This window comes from Saimiri boliviensis, chromosome 19, assembly GCF_048565385.1.
Source record: "Saimiri boliviensis isolate mSaiBol1 chromosome 19, mSaiBol1.pri, whole genome shotgun sequence".
In the NCBI taxonomy this organism is placed as follows: Eukaryota; Metazoa; Chordata; class Mammalia; order Primates; family Cebidae; genus Saimiri; species Saimiri boliviensis.
Genome location: NC_133467.1, coordinates 15,822,775 through 15,844,036, shown reverse-complemented (window position 1 = coordinate 15,844,036; position 21,262 = coordinate 15,822,775). Strand labels below are relative to the sequence as shown.

General features: G+C 49.4%; 1 protein-coding gene across 6 annotated transcripts; it reads left to right on the top strand.

The window, feature by feature from the left end:
• The first annotated feature begins 947 nt into the window (after nt 1–947).
• Nucleotides 948–20,347, top strand: TEX35 (testis expressed 35). 6 transcript variants are annotated; one of them, XM_074389539.1, is made up of 9 exons: nt 949–1,030; nt 10,964–11,122; nt 11,636–11,704; nt 12,780–12,836; nt 13,510–13,569; nt 17,838–17,902; nt 18,138–18,330; nt 18,674–18,717; nt 19,710–20,345. In XM_074389539.1, the coding sequence occupies exons 2-9, from the start codon at nt 11,036–11,038 to the stop codon at nt 19,852–19,854; spliced, it is 720 nt and encodes a 239-aa protein (XP_074245640.1). In that variant the 5' UTR covers nt 949–1,030; nt 10,964–11,035; the 3' UTR covers nt 19,855–20,345. The 6 variants fall into 6 exon arrangements, with proteins under 6 accessions (XP_039316105.1, XP_074245641.1, XP_074245640.1 ...); XM_039460168.2 differs by having other exon boundaries at nt 19,739–20,342; XM_010336087.3 differs by having other exon boundaries at nt 18,987–19,797.
• Nucleotides 20,348–21,262: the final 915 nt, after the last annotated feature.

The following is a 21,262-nucleotide window of genomic DNA, read 5'->3' as shown; positions in this document are numbered from 1 at the left end:
TTATGATATCCCATTTTACAAGTGAGGAAACAAGTTCAGAGAGGTTCAGAGAAACGTGCCCAAGGCCATGTAACTGGCAGGGCAAGGACCTGGAGTTTAGAGCAGACTCACTCCCCAGGGCTGCTAGTCCACGCCTCGACTCAGGTGCACTGAGTCCTCAGCGGGAAAGCATGGAGTCCCTCCGTCTGCACTATGCAGCCTACCCTCCTGCCGCCGGGCATGGCCTGGCAAGGCAGGGCTCATGTCTATTTACTCATGTTTTAAACCACAATTTTACAAATGTCAAGTGGGAAATGCCATCGCGGGGGGCAGCGGTCAACCCAGCCCACCCCTCTACTCCCCTGGTAAGGAAGGTGGCAGGTGTGTGCCCCTTGGCGGGCAGCCTGGGGAGCAGGTCAAACGTGTTGGCTGTATAGCCATGGCTCCCCTATTCAGCTGTGTGACATCAGAAAAATTAACCTCTGAGTTAAACAGTTTCCTCACCTGCAAAACGGGAAGAGCAGCAGGGCCTACTTCTTAAGGTAGTCATGTGGGCTAAATAAACACACACAAGGCCAGGTCCTGTGAGTCACGCCTGAAATCCCAGGACCTTGGCAGGCTGAGGGAGGCAGGCAGATTGTCGGAGCTCAGGAGTTCGAGACCAGCCTGGGCAGCACAGTGAAACCCCATCTCTAGTAAAATACAAAAAACGAGCCGGGTGTGGTAGTGTGTGCCTGTAGTCCCAGCTACTTGGGAAGCTGAGGCAGGAGAATTGCTTGAACCTGGGAGGCAGAGGTTTCAGTGAGCTGAGATCCTACGACCACACTCCAGCCCGGGTGACAGAGTGAGACTCTATCTCCAAGACACACACACACACACACACACACACACACACACACACACACTGCTTGCTCAAGCCACTAGCTAGTTTATAACTGGTTCCTATATCCCAGCAGGCAAACCATTGACTCGAGGGACTCACAAGGAAGACTGGCAGGGCCACCAGAAACACACTGATGCAGAGGGTGTAGGCCTCAAGCTCCTCTTCAGGGTAAGCAAAAATCCCTCTTTAGCAATGGGACAGATCAATGTCTCCTGAAGCCTGAGCCATCCACCCTTCCCCAAGGAAATGGTGCCATCCTTGCCCGGCTCCTAAGCTGGTTTCCCATTAGCTGTGAGCCAAGCTATGGAAACGGGCTGAGGGCCCCCAGGAGGCTACAGACGCGGGAACAGGGACTCCCCCAGGAGGGACTGGACACGCAGCTGGGGTTTGCACTCTTGAGAGGATGTCTGGAGCTCAGGAGGGGCCGTGGCAGGCGCAGCTGTGGCTGAGGGCTGCTCAAGGGAATCTGAAAAATGGGATATTCTGTCCTGGAAAAAAGGTGAGGTGGGGGTTTGGACAAATACTCTCGTATTAGCCAGGTGCCAGGGGAGGAAGCGCCGTGAATGACAGCAGGACGGGTGGGGCCTTTAGAATGAGCCCATTCCTATGGCTGAGCCGGGAGAGAAATGTCCCTCTAGGAGACTTTGCCTTGGTATCAGGAACCGTGGGGTTGGGTGAACTGCAGGTCTCCAATAGGACGGAGGGAGGAGGGAGGAGCTGGCATCCCGACAGCCAGGGCCCAGGGTCTTGGGGGCGGGGCCTGGGAGCCCAGGGTCTCCTGCTGGGACTGCCCCGGAAGCAAGGTCAGGAGAGGCGGATCCTGCTGTCCACCTAGTGGTCGGCTACCCTGCGGCCGGGCAGTGAGTGCCACAGCGAGGGAGGAGATGCGTTCTGATCAGGAGATGAAGCATTGGGTCAAGTGGAGGCACAGTGGGGCGTCCAGAGGAGCAGCAGGAAGAAGGCCAGGTAAGGTTACTGTGTCAGTGAGAGGAGTCTCGCGGTGGCCAGGCGGGCGCTACACAGTGTCCCTCATGTGGACTTCTGCAGCTCTCATTTTTCTTTTTTTTGAGATGGAGTCTCCCTCTGCCGCCAGGCTGGAGTGCAGTGATGCAATCTCAGCTCACTGCAACCTCTGCCTCCCGGGTTCAAGCGATTCTCCTGCCTCAGCCTCCCAGGTAGCTGGGATTACAGGTGCCCACCACCACGCTCAGCTAACTTTTGTATTTTTAGTAGAGATGGGGTTTTGCCATGTTGGCCAGGCTGGTCTCCAACTCCTGACCTCAGGTGATCCGCCCGCCTTGGCCTCCCAAAGTGCTCGGATTACAGGTGGGAGCTGCAGCACCTAGCCAACTGCCATTTTTCTAATTCTCTGAGCACTGAAAATGGAAAGAAACAATACTCAGAACCCAAGGGTTGCTGCATTTACGAATAGCACATTATTTCCTGAGGCAGAAATGACAGGACCTCCAAGAACAAGAATATGTTAGCTGCCCAGACCCCCATGTTGTGAAATATCAGTCTGACACACACACAGCTCAGAGAACGCCTTGTTCATCAGTCTTCGAGGATGCGTAGATTTAAGTCCAGTAAACTGCTGTGTGCAGTGACAAGGCCAGGTAAAGGCGAGCGGGGGCCAATGGAGCAGACAGGTAGGGCTGATTTGGTATGCAGCACTCCTGCTGGGACAGGCTAGCTTGGTCTCTGATGGAAGCAAGGGCCATTTGATATGACAGGTGCACACTGCCCCCCAGGGCTCAGCATGGATGGGAACTCCCCCTGATGAGCAGAGGGGGTGTGCTGTCTTTAGAGGCTCAGGTGGGCGCCAGCACTGGCAAACCCTGGCATTCGGTGGCCCTGCCTGGCTGTGGATTCAGAGAAGCTAGGATTTAGGGGGCTAGAATTTAGGGGAGCCAGGGTATTGGGGAGCTCACCAGGCCAGGAACCTAGCCCCAGTAGCTGGGCTGTGCTCCTCCTCTGGGCTCCCTCAGCTCCCTGGGTCTACCGCAAGCATCACATTTACCATCCTGTGCTAAAGCAGTCAGTTGCCTCTGTGAGCCTCATGGATAGTGAGTTCTGGGAGCCAGCACCATGTCTTAATTATCTGTGTGCCTCTGGTGCCTCGCAGAGTGCTGGACACGTGGTAAATGCTCAGGAAGCCTGTGCTGAGTGAACAGGGGAATTGGTGTGGTGTCACTGCATGTTGAACTAGAGCTGCCTGCTAAGAGCCAACCTGGCCCAGAGCCTGTGCCTGCCAGGGAGCTGTGGGGCTGAGAGCCAGGTGGGCCCCGGGATCCATGTTTCTCTGGCTGAGTCTCTCTGGGTGATCATCATGGTCTTTAGAGTGACAGAGACACAAGAAGGGGATCAATGGGGTTTAATCAATAATTAGATAAAAAATAAATTAACATGTGTGTTTAGGGGATTTGGCAAATGAGTGCAGCTTGCTCTAGGGTTTGATTCAATCCAAGTTGTCTTTCCCTTGAGGGCAATTTTCATACATGTTGCCACCCAGGGGAGTCATGTCACTTATGCCTCTTCCTCAGCTTCAAGTTGGAGCCCAGGGCCCCAGAGGGTTCTTCTCGAGGTGTTGGTTTGTTACACAGCTTAAGAACACCTGAGAGCCACATGTGGGGAGGCGTGGGAAGCCTCAGGAAGAAGGCTCTGGCGGCTCCCCATTTAGTCTCCTGTGAGCTAGTCTCTGTGCGAGCCGGGCGGCTGGTGAGAGTGCACGCTGTGGGAGGAGACAGGGTGAGGAGGCTCCACCCTCTGTTCGGAAAAGGCTGTCCCAGGTGTCTGGATGCAGTGAAAGGTCCGATGTTTGGCTGCAGAAAACCAGCCAAGTGAGAGCACCAGGGGGGAAAAAATCGTGAGAGACTTAAATAGAAACGTGTCAGGGCTCCTTTGGCTCATGGTACCGAGTTGAAATTACCTACCCTGAGAATTCACCATATGGCACCAAGGAGACACCCTTGATGTTTCCATAGGAAGTATCCTCATGGGCCACTAACCAGGAGTTACCTCTGCACACCTGGATGTTCCCAAAGATCTGCAGTGACCGGGAACGTGCAGCCAGCTCTGTCAATTAGGTTCTCAGATGCAATGAGAATCCACATTCAGCAGGTTTAATTGTTGGAGGGACTAGTCACTAGAGAATGAGGCTGGACTCTAAGCATCCAGCAGCAATGTTCAGAGCCAGCCTGGAGATGGGCTGATCAGGGAGCGGCTCCCTGGCTCCACTCACAGATGCAAACAGGATGCCCCTTGGGGCGATTCTTCAGGGTGTGACTCGGAGCCAAACACAACCCAATGTTACGTCCAGCATATCAACGTGGATCTGGATGTATACTGTTTAACTTTGTTAAACCTAAACTAAATTAGAGAAGAAAAATATCTTGCCATTAAATGCGAGAGGAACATAGAATTTATTGCATCTAAGTTGTAGAAAACCATATAGCCTGCTTATGAGCATTCTACCAATGCTTTTTACCAACAAGAGAAAAAATCCACAGCCCTGCATAGAGCTCAGTGATGTAACAAGAAGAAAGGAAGCTGCCTAATTCTTAGTCTTTTTTTTTTTTTTTTTTTTGAGACAGAGTTTTGCTCTTGTTACCCAGGCTGGAATGCAATGGCGCGATTTCGGCTCACCGCAACCTCCGCCTCCTGGGTTCAGGCAATTCTCCTGCCTCAGCCTCCTGAGTAGCTCGGATTACAGGCACGCACCACCATGCCCAGCTAATTTTTTGTATTTTTAGTAGAGACGGGGTTTCACCATGTTGACCAGGATGCTCTCGCTCTCTTGACCTCGTGATCCACCCGCCTCGGCCTCCCAAAGTGCTGGGATTACAGGCTTGACCCACCGTGCCCGGCCACTAATTCTTAGTCTTTAAATGCACCCAGATTCTCCCTACTCACCACTGGTCACCCCCGAGGACCTCCCAGGCTGGCCGTGTCTGTGCTAGGACCAGTTCCCTGACTTCTGTCCTCTCCCCCGGGTCTCTCCACCAGAGCTCTCAAGATCTGCCTTTGGCCCCTCTGTTTGGAGACCCATTTAACCAGCTTTCTTGAGCACATTGACCTCAGCTCTCTATGAGACTCTTGGCTTTACAAGTTCCCTCACTTTTATCACCACCCCACAGCTCCAGGTAAGAGATGCTCTAGGCTGGGCGTGGTGGCTCACTCCTGTAATCCCAGCACTTTGGGAGGCCGAGGTGGGTGGATCAGCTGAGGTCAGGAGTCGGAGACCAGCGTGGCCAACATGGCAAAACCCCATCTCTACTAAAAATACAAAAAATTAGCCAGGTGTGATGGCTGGCTCCTGTAATCCCAGCTACTTGGGAGGCTGAGGCAGGAGAATTGCTTGAACCTGGGAGGTGGAGGTTGCGGTGAGCCGAGATCATCCCATTGCACTTCAGCCTGGGTGAAAAGAGTGAAACTCCATCTCAAAAATAAATAAATAAATAAATAAATAAATAAATAATAAGAGAGATGCTGTGTCTCCAGCCCAGGCCTGAAGCCCTAGCAAGAGAATAAGATTCGAACCTTCTGAGCCAATGTTCACATGGACTCAGCTCTGAGGTCCTAAGGACCTCAGGGGCAGCACGTTCAAGGGAAGCAGGTAAGCCTGTTGTAGAAGAATCAGTGGCCAGGCTTACCCCCCACCAGATGCCAACCAGCAGTCAGTATCTCCAGGTTCTGAAAAACTTTGGTTCAATCCGAGTTGTTGCCATGTCTGGTGGGTGGGGCCCAGTATTTGGCAACTCCAGACAGGAATCAAGTTCAAGTGGACACAAAGGTTCAGCTGAAACAAGTTACGGATTCTCAGCCAAGAGGACAGCAGCAGGGCCCACACCCCAGGAAGGGGCTGGCAAAGCCAGGGCAACCTGCTTGGGCCCCAGTGCTACTCAGAGGGCTGAGGACAGTAAGAGAAGCTGTAGACCAGCCCCACATTCTGGTGCCGCAGGAGGGGAGAAGCCTGTGGTGGGAGGAGGTTTGCAGGGCCTTGCACAGAACGGGACTGGGATAGACGGAACGCTTGCACTGGAAAGCCCTGGACAGTTTTACAAATGTATAACAAACCGCTGTTACGGTCTCCGTCTCAGTGCCCCAGCCCAGTGGCCATTCAGGTGACACAGAGGTGAGTCGCTAACCCTGATCCTAACTCTTCCAGTTCACATTTGCTAGGAGATTTCTTTCTGTTTGAGTCTCCAGTGTAGGTTTCCTCTCTCTCTCTTTTTTTTTTTTTTTTAAATTAGACAGGGTCTCATTCTGTTGCCCAGGCTGGAGTGCAGTGGTGTGATCCTAGTTCACTTCAGCCTTGACCTCCTGGGCTCAAGCGATCCTTCCACCTCAGCCTCTAAAGTAGCTGGGACCACAGGCGTGCACCACCACACCCAGCTACTGGCTTCCCTTTGGGACCTTGTAAGTTCCCTCCCTTTTACACTAAGAGCAGAACTCGAAATCAAGTTTTCTTACGAGCAGACTTGCTAGAATGGGATAAGGAAGATGAAATGTGTCAGGGAAGTGTGACGGAGATTAGGCCCTGAAGCCTGTCTCCTCTTATTCCTGGGAGAAACCTGGCCACATTTCCCAGCCTCTTTTTGCAGGGAGGTACAGCCTTGCGATTATGTTCCAGCCAAAAAATGTGAGTGGGAGCGACGAGGGCTATTTCCAGGACTAACCCAAGGAGCCCTCCCATCTGAGATGCTCCACCCTCCATGGACCCCATATGAAGCATAGTCCCCCAACAAGGCCAGTCCCAAGAATCTACTACTGTGCCACTCGGTTTGACTGTTTCAGTGATGGACGGGAATTTGAAGCTGTCGGAGGTGGAAAGGAGGATTTTAGGGGTGGGAATTGCAACCGCAGAGCCCCTTCCAGCAGGGAAGCTGAGAGAGGCAGGTGTGAAATCATCGCTGTGCTCTACTCGGGTTCCATCCAAAGAGGGTAAAGGGAACGGGCTAAGGAGGCCTCAGGGGCCACGTTTGGCAGGAGCAGGGAGAGCTCTGCTGGCTGGCGGCGTTGGCTTTATCTCACATGCCTGGTGCCCTGTGATGGTTGATTGTGGGAATAGTAACGGGTTCCCCTGGTTCTCGGGAGGCCCTGGCAAGCATGTGCCTGTCACGGTGAACTTACGGGAGAGAAGATCCTCCCACAGTTCGTTTGCTCTGACTTTTCCCTTGTCATTAGCTATATTGAAATAGCCAGAGATGTACAATGATCTGTTCTGATTGTTATGTTTAGTTCCTGAAACAGAGATACCAGGAAGTACAAGTGATAAAAACTGGATATAAGTTTTCCACAGAAACAACTTAATAGGATTATGATTCTAGCCAAGGTCTGATCACTATGATAAAAATGATCAGAAATTGCCTAGTACTCAGTGTGTCAATGATCAGAGATATTTGTACCCTGCACAGAGTAAAGCTTTCCAAGTTGTCTGTAAATCAGTCAAGCAGGACAACGCAGGAATCAATCATATGAGATCTCTAAAAATTTTATGTAAGAGGTTCTCTTGGGGCTGTGAGTCAGAGATCCTCTCTGGCCAAGGGCAGCCACCCAGAAACTCCAGTCTGTCGGGATGTAAACAGCCAGGGCATCCTCAGTGTGAATCGTCTAGGTCACATGCACTGAGCCATGTCTGTTTGAATTCTGGGTCTTTGTGAAACGTTCCACCCTAATCAAAGGGCTTTAGAACACTGGTCCCCCAGTGGTCAGATAGGCCCCTTGGCACACATGACATTCTCTTAATGTTCTTTGGGCTTTGACGTGGAGAGTGGCTGAGCCTGGACCTCATCATGGGCCAGACCCCGAATCACAAGAGGCCGAAGTCGGGGGCCTAAGACCATTTTAAAACTCCCCCAACCCCAGCCTCCCCACACAACACTGTGTTCATAAAAGTGGGGGAAAAAAGCAGGACGCTTGTAAAGAAAATGATACCAGCTTGGAAAACAGAGACAGGTGGCTTCTTCCTTCTGTCTGTTGTGAATATTCCTTTTTCCCAAAATTCCGATGGAACAGCAGTGGGCCCTACGCTGCTTGCCCTGGTGTACAAATGGATTTTGCTCTGAAGGCGGGGTAGGAGAAGCATGTTTGGCATTCTTCAGGTAAGAACATCCTATGGCTTACCTAGAACAAAGTTATACCACAGCAATACCAACACTGGAACACTGCTTCAACCTAGCTTCTCATACGGGTGCAAAGCTTCTTAAAAGAATATGAAAATCATTATTCAGACTGGGCATGACGGCTCACATTTGCAATCCTAGCACTCTGGGAGGCCAAGGCAGGAGCATCCCTTGAGCTCAGGAGTTCGAGATCAGCCTGGGCAACATAGTGAGACCTTGTCTCTACAAAAAATTTTTAAAATTAGCTGGGCAGGTGATGCATGCCTGTGGTCCCAGCTACACAGAATGCTGAGGCAGGAGAATCGTTTGAGCCCAGGAGTTCAAGACTGCAGTGAGCCGTGATCACACCACTGCACTCCAGCCTAGGTAAAAGAGCAAGATCCTATCTCTTAATAGATAAATAATCATTATTCAGTTCACCACATGGACTCCCCCAGCCCCTCCAGAGCATATTAATGAAACAATGGTGTACAGTATTTGAGAACGTGAATAGTAAATGCTGTGAGAAGGCACAAGCCCAGAGCTCTGGGTCTGTAGTTAAAAAGTTCTGCCCAAATGATGGTACCATGTGCACAGGTGTATATACATATAAAGCTCTTTATAAAGTGGTTTTGCATTCAGACCTTGATTTCTCTTAGACCTTCTTTCCTAAAAGACACGCCAGTGGGCTCACGGGCTATGCTTGGCTAGAAGGCAGCTCATTTAACAACTGCTCGGTCAGGCAAGGGAAGCTCTGCTGCAGGTCCAGGAGGCCCCCAAGCCAAAACTAGCAGGAGATGGGGCCCATTTTTGTGGAGGTTGAGATGGAGTCAGCCATTTTCCCTGTCATCTCCTTGGAGAAAGGGCATTCCTACCAGGAGGCCAGATCTGGGAGGGCTGAACTGAATGGTCCGAGGAAACTTTAAAGTTCCAGCCTCTCATTTACAAGTGGGGAAAGTGAGGCCTGGGAAGCTGGTGATCATCCCCAACTCCCTCTCCTTCCCCTGATGCAGGGACAGACACATTCTCCTCTGGCTGTGATGGAGTGAAATCCACAGCTGTCACCAGGGACGGGGCTGGGAAATCACCACTAAGGAAATGCATCCGAAGTGCTGCAGGTGGCTCCAGAGTTCTAGCGGCCTTCGGAAAGGATAGGCCTCGGCAGGTGCATGAAACAGGAGGGTGTGTGTGATCAGAAGTGGCATGTGTGGGCATGTCATTCACATGCAACTCACATGAGTTCCTGTGCTGTCTGTCCTCAGACGTTGCTGGCCTTTTCTGTGCAAATAGCAGTTGAAAAGAGAGGGAAGAAGGAAGTGGAATGCCCAGTGATCAAAGGAAAAGAGAAATCAAGTTCACCAACCCAGATTCCCAATGACTTTTGATCCCATGGGATGCCATGTTCCTCTGTCTACTTTAGCACAAACTATGGCCACCCTCAGAATGGACTTTTCTTTAGTATGCTTTTCTGTTCACCCCAAAAGCGTCTTGTCTTTAGCTTCATGTCCCAGCCCTCTTCCAGGATGATAGAAGAGCTAGGCAAAGAGACTTTTTAGGTGAGCGGGGGGTGGTTGTGGGACAGGGGCATTGTGCGGCCAGAAACATCAGAAACCATCCTGCTGAGACTGGCCATCCCACCTCACACGGAGTAACCCAGGTTAGGTAAGACGGTGCGTGTACATTGAACCAGAGACTTCAGGCCGTCCGCCAACCCAAGGTGGCTTCTGGCCTGAGGTGGGGTCCATTCGCATGAGGAGCACACAGCAGAGGACATGGGCTGCGCGCTCAGAGGAGAAGCTGCCTGTCCCTGGAGGGTGTCCTCCGGGTCCGTATGTGAGTCCTGCTGCAGAAGGAGCTGCTGATTCTGACGTGGGCCTCGCGCTTCAGCCGTAGCAGGCCATGGTCCTCCTGAGTGTGGACTTTCCTTCTGTTGTGAGAGGGAGGCCTGGTGGCTCTGAAACCTTTCCTGAGCCCTTCATCTCAGTGGCCAAGGCCCCCCAGGCCTGAAGCTGTGGTGACACTCTGGACCAGCGTGTGGGACCTGGCATTGTGACCTCAGCTGTTCCGTACACAGAGGGCTAGTCACCCTGCCCATACCTGGACCTCTAAGTTGCAGAGGACAGTGGCCTGGTCCTGGGGGCTGTTGTGGGGAGTTGAAGAACACCCTGGCCTCCTCCATCATGTCGGCCAAGAGGGCAGAATTAAAGAAAGCAAATCTGGTAAAACAGAGACATTGCTGGACAGGTTGGGGCCTCTCTGAGCTCCTACTGAATGGAGATGGTGGCGGGGGCAGGGGACACAGAGAACACTCCCATGAACCTCTGGTTTTTCTTTCTCTGTTCTGAGCATAAAGCAGCCTCTCAGCCTGAAAGAGGTGTGAGAGTAATCCCTGGGCTTGGGGTGGGAAGAAAGAGGCCTCTGCTGCTTCCCTCTGGGGATGAGGAGCACTGCCGAGGGAGCACTCCTCCCTCCGAGACTCATGGTTGCACGACCCATACCAGACCTGCCAGCATCTAACCAGCAGGTCTAAGGCTCCAAATAACATTATTAGATAAAATCATTATCACCACGATTTTACAGATGAGGAAATGAGGGCTCAGAAAGGCTAAGCAACTCACCCAAATTGACCAAGCTAGTAGAGAGGACAGCTGCAATTAGAGCCCAAATCTGCCGATGGCCAAAGCCCTTGCCCTGGAAACACTTCCGGGCTTGCTTCTAGTTAGCTTGAAGTGCTTTCTCCACACTGGCCCCTCCAGCAGAGAGAGGGCTGCCTGCTGAATGGGCAGGCACACGCCCCCAGGAAGAGGACAGAACACCAAGATTTGAGTTGCCAGGAATCAGATCTGGGTGTGGGGTCTGTGAGCCTGGGCCCGTTGGCTGGGCAGGCAGGGTTGCATGGGGGTGGCAGGAGGGGGCGGGGTCCCCTTGCAAGGACCAGATGTTCTCTTCCTCAATCCTGATGGCTGCCGGCCTGAATCCCAGCCTCCTCTTTCTGCAGAGCAAGAACTACAAGGCAGTTTGCCTAGAATTGAAGCCAGAGCCAACCAAAGTAAGACGCTCTTTTGAGGCCATGCCAGCAGCCAGGCCTGAGATCCGTGGGGAAGTGACCTGGAGTCAGGGGTCATTCGCTGATCCTAGGGGCCAAGACCTGTCCCAGGTGCTGGGGGATGCACTGAGGCTTCTTGCTCTCATAGAACTTCACACTGGAACCGATCAGATACATACGTGAACAAGGACTGATTCAGTCGTGTTACCTGCTCTGCTGGGAATCAAGACAGGGAGACATGGCTGGGTGGCTGCTGTGGAGTGGGTGGTGGAGAAAGGCCTTCCTTTGAGCTGCTGAGAGTTGACAGACAAGGTGCTGGCCTTGCACAGGCAAAGAAGGAGCCTTCTAGGCAGAGGAGGCAGCATGCACTGAGGCCCGAGGTGGGAATTGGCTTCGCTGTCCAAGGGACAAAAGGAGCTGAGGCCCCGTGGGCCAGGAGGAGGGTGGAATGAGAGGAGCTGAAAGAGGGAGGATAGTGGAACCTTCTGCACACGTGAGGCCACCAGCTTTCCCCCTGCCCTAGCCCTAAGGGAGGAACAGAAACACAGGGGGATCTCTCCTGCCTCTGACTTCCACCCTCCATCTGCAATTCCCAACAGTGTCTGCTCCTGTTTCAATCCGCAGATGCTGGATTACAAAACAGTCAAACAAGAAGGGTCGTTTACCAAAGCGGGAGTGACGCAGGACCTAAAGGTGAGTGCGGGAGCTTGGAGGCGTGTCTATATTCCGAATCCCTGGAGAGTAAGTTTTCCCCAAATCCTCCGTGCCTCCTTCCTAAATACAAGAATATCCTCTTACACAGGCACAGTACAGTTATCAAAACCCAGAAGTTAACACAGAGACAACACTCATCTATAGCCCTTGTTCTAATTTCACCAATTGTCCCACACATGTATTTCGTAACAACGGAAAGCAGGCGTTTTCTGGTCCAGGGTCTGATCCAGGATTACACGTTGCCTCTAATTGCTATGTGTCTTTTCTGTAATCTGGAACAGAACAGCTCTTTGTCTCGGGGGACACTGACAGTGACATTAATTTATTTTAATTTTATTTTCTGAGGCAGGGTCTCCCTCTGTCGCCCAGGTTGGAGTCCAGTGGTGCAAACTTGGCTCACCGCAACCTCCACCTCCCAGGTTCAAACCATTCTCCTGCCTCAGCCTCCTGAGTACCTGGGACTATAGGCACGTGCCACCACACCCAGCTCATCTTTGTGTTTTTAGTAGAGACGAGGTTTCACCGTGTTGGTTTTGAACTCCTGACCTCGTGATCCGCCTGCCTCAGCCTCCTGAAGTGTTGGGATTACAGGCGTGAGCCACCACGCCCGGCCTGGGAACCTTGACACTTGTACAGATTACAGATCACTTATGTTGTGGGATAACCCTCTATTAGGCTTTGTCTGGTGGATTCCTCGTGACAAGCCTCAGGCTGTGCATTTTTTGGCAGAGACGCGTGATCCCTGTAGGTCTCACTATCGTTCAGTCTTTTTAAAACATGAATTAGTGTTGAGATGGGAGGGTCTCGTTATGTTGCCCAGGCTGGTCTCAAACTCCTTGGTTCAAGCAATCCTCCCGCCTTGGCCTCCCAAAGTGCTGGGATCACAGGTGTGAGCCCGTGTGCCTGGTCTCTCCCATTGTCTCAGCAACATCATTCTTTCCTCCCTCTTGGAAGCTTTTCTCTGAAAATGCCCCAGGATCTTTCCTTTCCTCCTGTTGCCGTTTTCCCCTCCATCCTAGATGCTTCTTTCCTCCTCTTCATTTTATTTCCTTAGAATGAACTCAGGGAAGTGAGAGAAGAGCTCAAGGAGAAAATGGAGGAGATAAAACAGGTAACAAGATGAGGCCTTCCATTTGGAGGAAAAGTGTAGCTTCAGGAAAAACACAATCCTTACCTTTGAAGAGTGAAGGAAAGCAGGAATCGCATGGAAAAATGTAATTCAGTTCCAACTCCCAGAGCGCTTCAGTGTGCCTAAACCCAATTTTTGAGTGACTGAGGCCTCCCTAAAGTGTCTCTTTGATAAGGGTGGGTGACGTCACGTTAGTGATGAGACTGAGTGAGCGGAGCTGATTTGGAATTTAAATTTAGGGGCAGCCAGGGACCAACCCCATCTTCCTTATGCACCTCCCTTGAGCAAGCTGCAGAGCAGGAACCCTCTCATTTCTGTGATACAACCAACCACCTGTAGCATTCTTAGGAAAACAGGTGAATAATCAAGCAAGAAAGTGTAATTGAAGCTGTGGTCTGCACCCAACATGCAGCCTTGCAGTAGCCAGATCTAAGCCGTGCCAAGGCTGGTGGCAGTGGTGGCTTCATGGTGCTCGCACCCTAGTCCCCTCACAGACTCCTTGAGAGGAAAGTGGCTCTAATAGACCATTATTAGTCTGTGCCAGAGGAGCAGCTGCTGCCGTTTGCTTAAAACGCTCCGAAGACACCCGAAACGTATTACTAAGGTCAGTAATACGCTTTATGCTTTGTCAAGCCATGCCTTTTTTCCTCGCCAGATAAAGGACATAATGGACAAAGATTTTGATAAACTTCATGAATTCGTGGAAATTATGAAGGTAAGCATTACCGAGTGCCTTCCAAGGGCCAGTACCATACTGGAAACCGGGGAAGAGACACCAGACCCTGCTCTCCAGGAGCATATTATCTGCTAGTAGTCCCAAATTCCATTGCAAGAGAGAATTGCAAGCCAATTCTAGCAAACAACTGATTGGTTTTTTGCTAGTTAAAGGCTTAGAGACGTGAGCAATGAATATGGGTTGAAGTAAGCAGCAAAGTCCTTGCAGAGAAAGTGAGTCTCAAGTTGAGCCTTGCACACTGCATTGGAAGCTTAATGCAAATCTCATCGAGAGCCCAATAAGATTCTATTTTAACTCGAAAAATTACTAGGATGATCTAGATTCTAGAGCAGTGATTGACAAAATGTGGTGTGTTTCAGAATCGCCTGGAACACTAACAAAACAGGGCCTGGCCTCATGTTTAGGTGGTCCTGGGTCCTTGTATCTTAGACAAGTTCCCAGGGGAAAGCTTGAGCAGCATAGATGTAGCAGTATAAACAGGCAAAAGCTAATACGTACCCATTTTTCAAGAGTTGTAAGCAGACACCAGCCTTACCAGATATTGAAATCGTGATAAAAACAAAGTTATTAAATCAACCCAAGGATAATCAAATACATGAACGAAATGGGATCGATAACACCTCAACAGTCTCTCTGCCTGGGATGTAATGAGAATCACTTGTGAGGATTTTAAAACTCCTTTTACTTCAGACCCTTTCCCGGAGGAACTGAAGAAAAATCTCCAGGTGGGTCGGAGGTGCTTAAAACTCCGTTTCAAATTGGATGCTTGCCCGTGGATGAGAACCAGTTCCTAAACATGTTAGCAGCAGTTAGCTGCACGTTAACCGTGGCTGCATGGTAGACTCACCTGGGAAGCCTTGCCCTACACCCTCCTCATAACAATTAAGTCAGAGGCTCTTGGAATGAGATCCAGGCACCAGTGGTTTTTAGTAGTGTGTACGCGAAGTTCAGAACCACAGCAGTGCTATAGAATTTACAATATGATAAAGGTGATTTTTTGATGTCAGTGAGGAGGAAAGGATTTGGTATTAATATTAAAAGCATTGCTTGACTATATGAGGAAAACAATCCAGTTACCACTGTAAAGTGAAATAGCCTATGAAGTGATTTTAAATAATAAAAACCAATCAGAAATTTTAAGTAAATATGCAAATGGAAGTTTTAAATATAAATACAATGGAAGACAAAGGAAATATTGATATATTTGAGTATGTTAGATTTTTGGGTTTTCTTGAGACGGAGTCTTGCTCTGTTGCCCAGGCTGGAGTGCAGTGGCACAATCTTGGCTCACTGCAACCTCTGCCTCCTGGGTTCAAGTGATTCTTCTGCCTCAGCCTCCTGAGTAGCTGGGATTACAGGCACGCATCACCACATCCAGCTGATTTTCTTGTATTTTTAGTAGAGATGTGGTTTTACCATTTTGGCCAGGATGGTCTCGATCTCTTGACTTCGTGATCCACCGTCCTCAGCCTCCCAAAGTGCTGGGATTACAGGCGTGAGCCATCATGCCCTGCCCTATGTAAGATTTTTTAAAAGAATTAGGAGAAAAATCACTTACGTTTACAGAATTTAAAAAAAACAGTTTGGGGGAACATTTTTCTACAAATATAAGCATAGGAAAAGGGTTTTTATCCATAACATATAAAGTTCACATAAACCAATAAGAACTAAGTAGGAAAATAGACAAGCATGTGAACAGATAATCCACAGAAGAGAATATAACTGAAAAGCAATAGACATAGTTTTAAAAAGGTCTGACCTCATGAATAACTAAATACATGCAAATTAACAATCAATTGTTTCGTTCAAACAAAATTTTAATTTGTGATAATTATAGTACAAGGCATATTGTACTATAATTGGAGTGCAAATTTATACAAAACTGGAACATCATTAGACAATAGATATAAAAAATCAACCTCTTGATTTATCAATTCCACTTCTCAGAATTTAACCTATGAGAATAATCAGAAATGCCTTCATGGGTATACATAAAAAGATGTCCATCACAGGATTATTTATAATAATAAAAATTTGGAAACCTCAGTTTTCAACAGTAAGGGAATAGCCAAATAAATTACGGAATATTCAGCTGGGTGCAGTGGTTCATACCTATAATCCCAGCACTTTGGGAGGCTAAGGCAGGTGAATCACCTGAGGTCAGGAGTTCAAGACCAGCCTGGCCAACATGGTGAAACCCCATCTCTATTAAAAATACAAAAATTAGCTGGGTGTGGTGGCGGGTGCCTGCAATCCCAGCTACTCAGGAAGCTGAGGCAGCAGAATTGCTTCAACCTGAGAGGCAGAGGTTGCAGTGAGCCAAGATGGTACCACTGCACTCTAGCCTGGGTGACAGTGAGACTCTATCTCAAAAAAATTATGGAATATTCATATAATAAAAGTTAGGAACTATTAAAGATAATGTTTAGAAAGAATGTTTATAACGAGCACTAAAAAAGCAGGATACAAGTAATATACATAGGCTGATCTTGGCTAGGTTAAAAAAAAAAACCACTTAAGTAAATATACAGAAAAAGACTGGAAAGAAATATACCAAAGGGGTTCATAGCAGTTATTTCCAGATCAGAATATTCATACTTTTATATCCCTCTGTATTGTCCAAATTTTCTACAAAGCGCATGCATTAATTATTTCTCTATTAAAATCCAAACAAAGTAAGTATTTTGTTGGGGGGGGGTGGTGGCTGGTATGGAAAGGCACAAAGGAGGCGATTTCAGGCAGGGATCAGCTTGAGCAGGCAGGAGGCAGCAGGAGTGCGTTGCGTACAGTGGTCGGCAGGGAGATCAGTCATGAAGTGGGACCACTGGGGGAAACTGTGAGGAAGAAAAAAATGAATGAGCACAAAGGCTGTAGGTAATGAAGGACATGCCTTTGAAAGACATGCAGACAAGCTAGGACTTGGTTCTGTGAGCATCATGCGGCCTCTGGAGATTCTTGATTAAAGAACATGCTGGGAGCAGCACTTCAGAAAGCTTAGCCCGGCAGGTGTTTGTTTGCAAGGCGGCCTGGGGAGCGGGAGCCCTGGGAGCAGGTGGAGATGTCTGGCAGCAAGGACAGCAGAGCAGGACCAGGCGTAAGGGAGGAAGCAACAGAGTGAATCTGAAAGATGCAGTGAACGAAAAACATAACAGTTCTTGCTGACTGATTGAATATAGAGACTGAAGTCTCCAGAGGCAAGCGTCCGTGATGACATCCAATTTTAATCTGGATGATTAGAAGAAAGTGGTGACAATGACAAAGACAGAGGGGGAGATAGAGCTAGCTTGGGAAAACGAAATCAGTTTGGAACATGATGATTTTGAAGTGGTACGTGTTGGTGAAATGTGTAAGAATATGGGACATTTCGACTCTGATGTTTTGGACCTACGGGACATTGACCTCAAGGATATTTTGACTCTATGAATACAAATATTTTATTCAAATTTGTACTAACATTTAAAAATGCAGGAAGATATTTTATGAAATCATCTCTCTGCAGACTGTAATTTCTTGATCAGTTTTCTACAGTAGATCAATTAAACTGTTACCGAATCTTTCATTTTTAATGAAAATTATTTTATTGGAAAAAATTGTTTTTATTTCTATTTTATGACAACCCAAACCTGTTTTTGTCTGTAACAAATATTGTCAATCATACTTCTATCATCTTAGAATTTCTCTCATGTCCACTATTTCCATTCAATTTATCCAGGTCAAATTTTATAGATCAAAACTTTGTCCAGATTTTATTATTCTCTCTGTTCTGTGTGAGTAATACATGTGATGTGTCCCTTTAGCTGCTGTCAGTTTTGCTTATTACTGACCATCTTTGCCAGGAATTAGGTAAAAGACTGAGCAAACACAAACACAGGCTCTGGTGCCTGGCAAGGGTCAGAACATTGCCGTCTTTGGGGTCAAAAGACTGCTCTTCTTGATTCCATCATTTTACAGACATCAAACCAAGGCGAGCACTGGTTTTATCCAAAGTGTGACATCAGTTAAACAGGGGCTAGTCTCGGCTCACCTAGAGACTTCAGAAAAGTCCCCTAATGTCCCTGCCTGTGCCTTAGTCTCATCAGGGAATGGGGAGAAGAAGGGGTGAAGCTGTACGTGTCATGGACACTCCAGAAGCCACCTCACGCAAGTCTAGTGAGGATTCTTGAGGAAGTAAGAGGCAGAGCGGTTGGAAGAAGGTATTTCCAAAGCTCTTCAAAATGAAGATGCTAGTTCTGAATTCTCTCTTGAAGGAAATGCAGAAAGATATGGATGAGAAGATGGACATTTTAATAAATACACAGAAGAACAATAAGCTGTAAGTGTAACCTGCACCTGTCTCCCCTCATCCCTGACGTGTCTCCTCCCTTCTCTTTGCCGAATGGCTTTGGGGTTTGCAGGATACCCAGACTCTTGGAGTTGTTTCGGCTCCTACTGCCCCCAGGAGTCAGGGCCTTCCGTGGCGACCCGTGTACTGGTTATTTCCTTGTCATGTTGGAAAATGTCTCCCCAACTTTCTGCCCTGCCTGGCCCCCCTCCCCACGTCCCCTTAGAAGAGGACCCAAAGAGCAGCAGGAACTGAGGCTGATGGGAAAGACTCACAGAGACCCACAGCTCAGGCTCCAGAAAATGGACGGAGCCAGCGGACCCAATGGAGCACCCTTTGCTCTTCACAAGAAGACGGTGGCACCTCAGAAAGCAAAACAGGGCTCCCTGGATCCCCTGCATCAGCGCGGGACCTGCTGCGTAAGTGAGGCCCTGCCCAAGCCCAGCACTGGGGCCAGACCCCTGGCTGCTTCTCCCTGGTGACTTCCCGGAGCTCGTGCCTTATCATAGTGAAGGGACAGGTCCGCCCCCTGCCGGCCTCTGGACGCCACCCGAGCCTGGACCCTCCCTGGCCTCCCTTGCCTTCTAGGCCTGTGGAGCCTCCTTAACCGTGACCATGCAGGACTTGATCCTGGAGGCGCCTGTCCCCCAGCTCCACCCTCTTACTCTGTCCTTCCCTGCAGCAAGGTCAGATGAGGTGCCTAGCAGGCTGCCCTTGAGCAGGGGAAATTGATCTTTCTTGTGCCGTTTCTGTCCTCTGCAGGAGAAATGTTTGTTGTGTGTCCTAAAGAACAACTACAATCAGGGGTAGGTAGCTCCATACCAGACGTGCCTCGTCTCAGTCGGGCGCCTTGTGGTCCCCAAGGGCATGTGCTCCGGCCGCATTCACATCACACCCCTCCTGAGGTTGCGCAGGGCGTAGGGGCTGTTAGCAGTCGCTGCCACCCAGCACAGCCGCTCGGTCGTAGAGGACGTGGCACCAGGAAGGATTTGGGTCGCCCAGCCACGGTGGGGAGGGTGCGCCACCAGCGGCGGAACTGACCTTGCCTCAGGTCCTGCCCTTTCTCCCCATCCAGTGGGAAATACTCACACCAGGTCTGGGCACCCTTTTCACCCTTGGCTTCTGGAGCTGCCTTCTGATTTATCTGTACCTCGGCCCCGCTGACATCGAATATGTGCTTCCAACCTAGTGCAGCCGCAGAGGGGCTCGGCAGTTCCGGTTCCTCACCTCCCCTTCCTTGAACTGCACAGTCAGGGCTTTTGTCCTCTGGAATACCACCCCAGGCCTCCACTGGAGATTAAACACCTTCACTGAAAGCCAAAGGGGATGTCATGCTTTTGAGTACCAGTCTAAAACTTGAGTGTGTGGCGGTCACTTCTTTTTCTCTATCAGTGTATTTCAGACTCCAGCCCCTCCCCCTGCTTCCTGATGGACTGGTGGGAAATTCCATCTTAGTCATCTTAGGGTCCTCCCAAACATCACCTCCCTCCATTCCACCTGGGTCTGCAAAGGTCCCAGGTCCCAGCATGGGGAGGGCCCATGATGACAGCGGATGTCAGTCTGTATGGTCTCAGGAGAGACCTCCCTGCCTGGCCCGCCTGCTCCTCTCCATGTAATCAGCTCTCACCTGTGCATGGGGCCCAGGTGTCTTGGGTGACACAGGGAACCCCTGGGCTTCGAGTCCTGCCTGCCCCCCTCCCCTGAGTCTTGTCACCTAGCAGGACACAGGCCCTGCTGCTCATAGTAATAGGGGGGCTTTCTTGGGTTATGGGGATCCATCCTTCTCACCCCCTTGAAGATTTCCTCTCCCTCCCTCCACCCCCAAAGGGAACATTCCTTCAGAGGCCTCAGGTTTTTACAAAGGTGGAGAGGAGCCAGTGACCACCCAACCTCCTGTGGGCCATGCTGTGCCTGCCCCAAAGTTCCAGACTGAGGGAAGGTGAAGCTTGACTGCCAGCTTGAAATGACAGGAAAGAAGATACAGAGCAGTGTTCCATAAACTCTCCTACCCTGGGTGTGATTCTTTGGCTTCAGTTTGAAGGAGGAGGAATTCATGCGAGTTCCTATTTTATTTCACACCAGTTCCTCCTTATTTCATCTCTTTGCTAAGCTGGCTGCTTCTACAGTCTAATAAATAATTGGCCAAGTTCTCTTTTTTGGAATTTCATTTTATTATTATGTTGAATTTTGTGGGTAGGTGTTATGAAATATACATTTAATAGTAGGTGTCTATATTTATGGGGTACATGAGATGTTTTGACAAAGGCATGCAAGGTGAAATAAGCACACCATAGAGAAGGGGGTATCCATCCCTTCAAGCATCTAACCTTTGAGTTGCAAATAATCCAATTACACTCGAAGTTATTCCAAAATGTACGGTTGTGACTGTAGGCACCCTGTTGTGCTATCAAATAGTAGGTCTTATTTATTCTACTTTGTGTACCCCTTAACCATCCCTACCTGCCCCCCCCAAGCCCCCCACTGCCCTTCCCAGTCTCTGGTAACCATCCTTCTCCTGTCTCCATGAGTTCCATTGTTTTCATTTTGAGATCCCACAAATAAGTGAGAACATGTGATGTGTGTCTTTCTGTGCCTGGCTTATTTCACTGAACATAATAATTTCCAGTCCCATCCACGCTGTTGCAAATGACAAACGTTCATTCTTCTTATGGCCGAATAGTGCTCCCTTGTGTATGTGTACGATGTTTTCTTCATTCTTCTGCTGATGGACACGGAGGTTGCCTCCAAGTCCTGGCTATTGTGAACGGTGCCGCAGCAAACATGGGGGTGCAGCTATGTCTGCGATGATTGATTTCCTTTCTTGTAGGTATGTACCCAGCATGGGACTGCTGGAGCTACGGTAGCTCGATTTTTAGTTTTTTGAGGAACAACCCCCAAACTGTTCTCCATAGCGGCTATACTAATTTACATTCCCACCAACAGTGTACAGAGATTCCCTTTTCTCCGGGTCAGGTTCTTAGTGGCTGCAAAGTAATGAGCAATGTATTCGGTGCTTCAGATAAATACGAAAAAGCAAAACTCAAAACACACGTAGGCCTTATATGCAAGGAGCTCATAGCTTCAAAGGCAAGATGGCAAACGTGCGGAATAACAATACGGACCGTGTGGAAATAAGTGCAGTCATCATCAGCATGTGTTGGAAGCAGGAACAGGTCGGAGACGGGGCAAAGGCCAAGGGTGGGCAGAGCTCTGTATTAGTTCCCTATTGCTGCTGCCACAATTCACCACACACTTCATGGCTTAAAACAACAAGAAATGGACCTAACGTGGGTCTTCTTAGACTCAAATCAAGGTGCCAGCACAACCGCATCCCTTCTGGAAGCTCTAGGG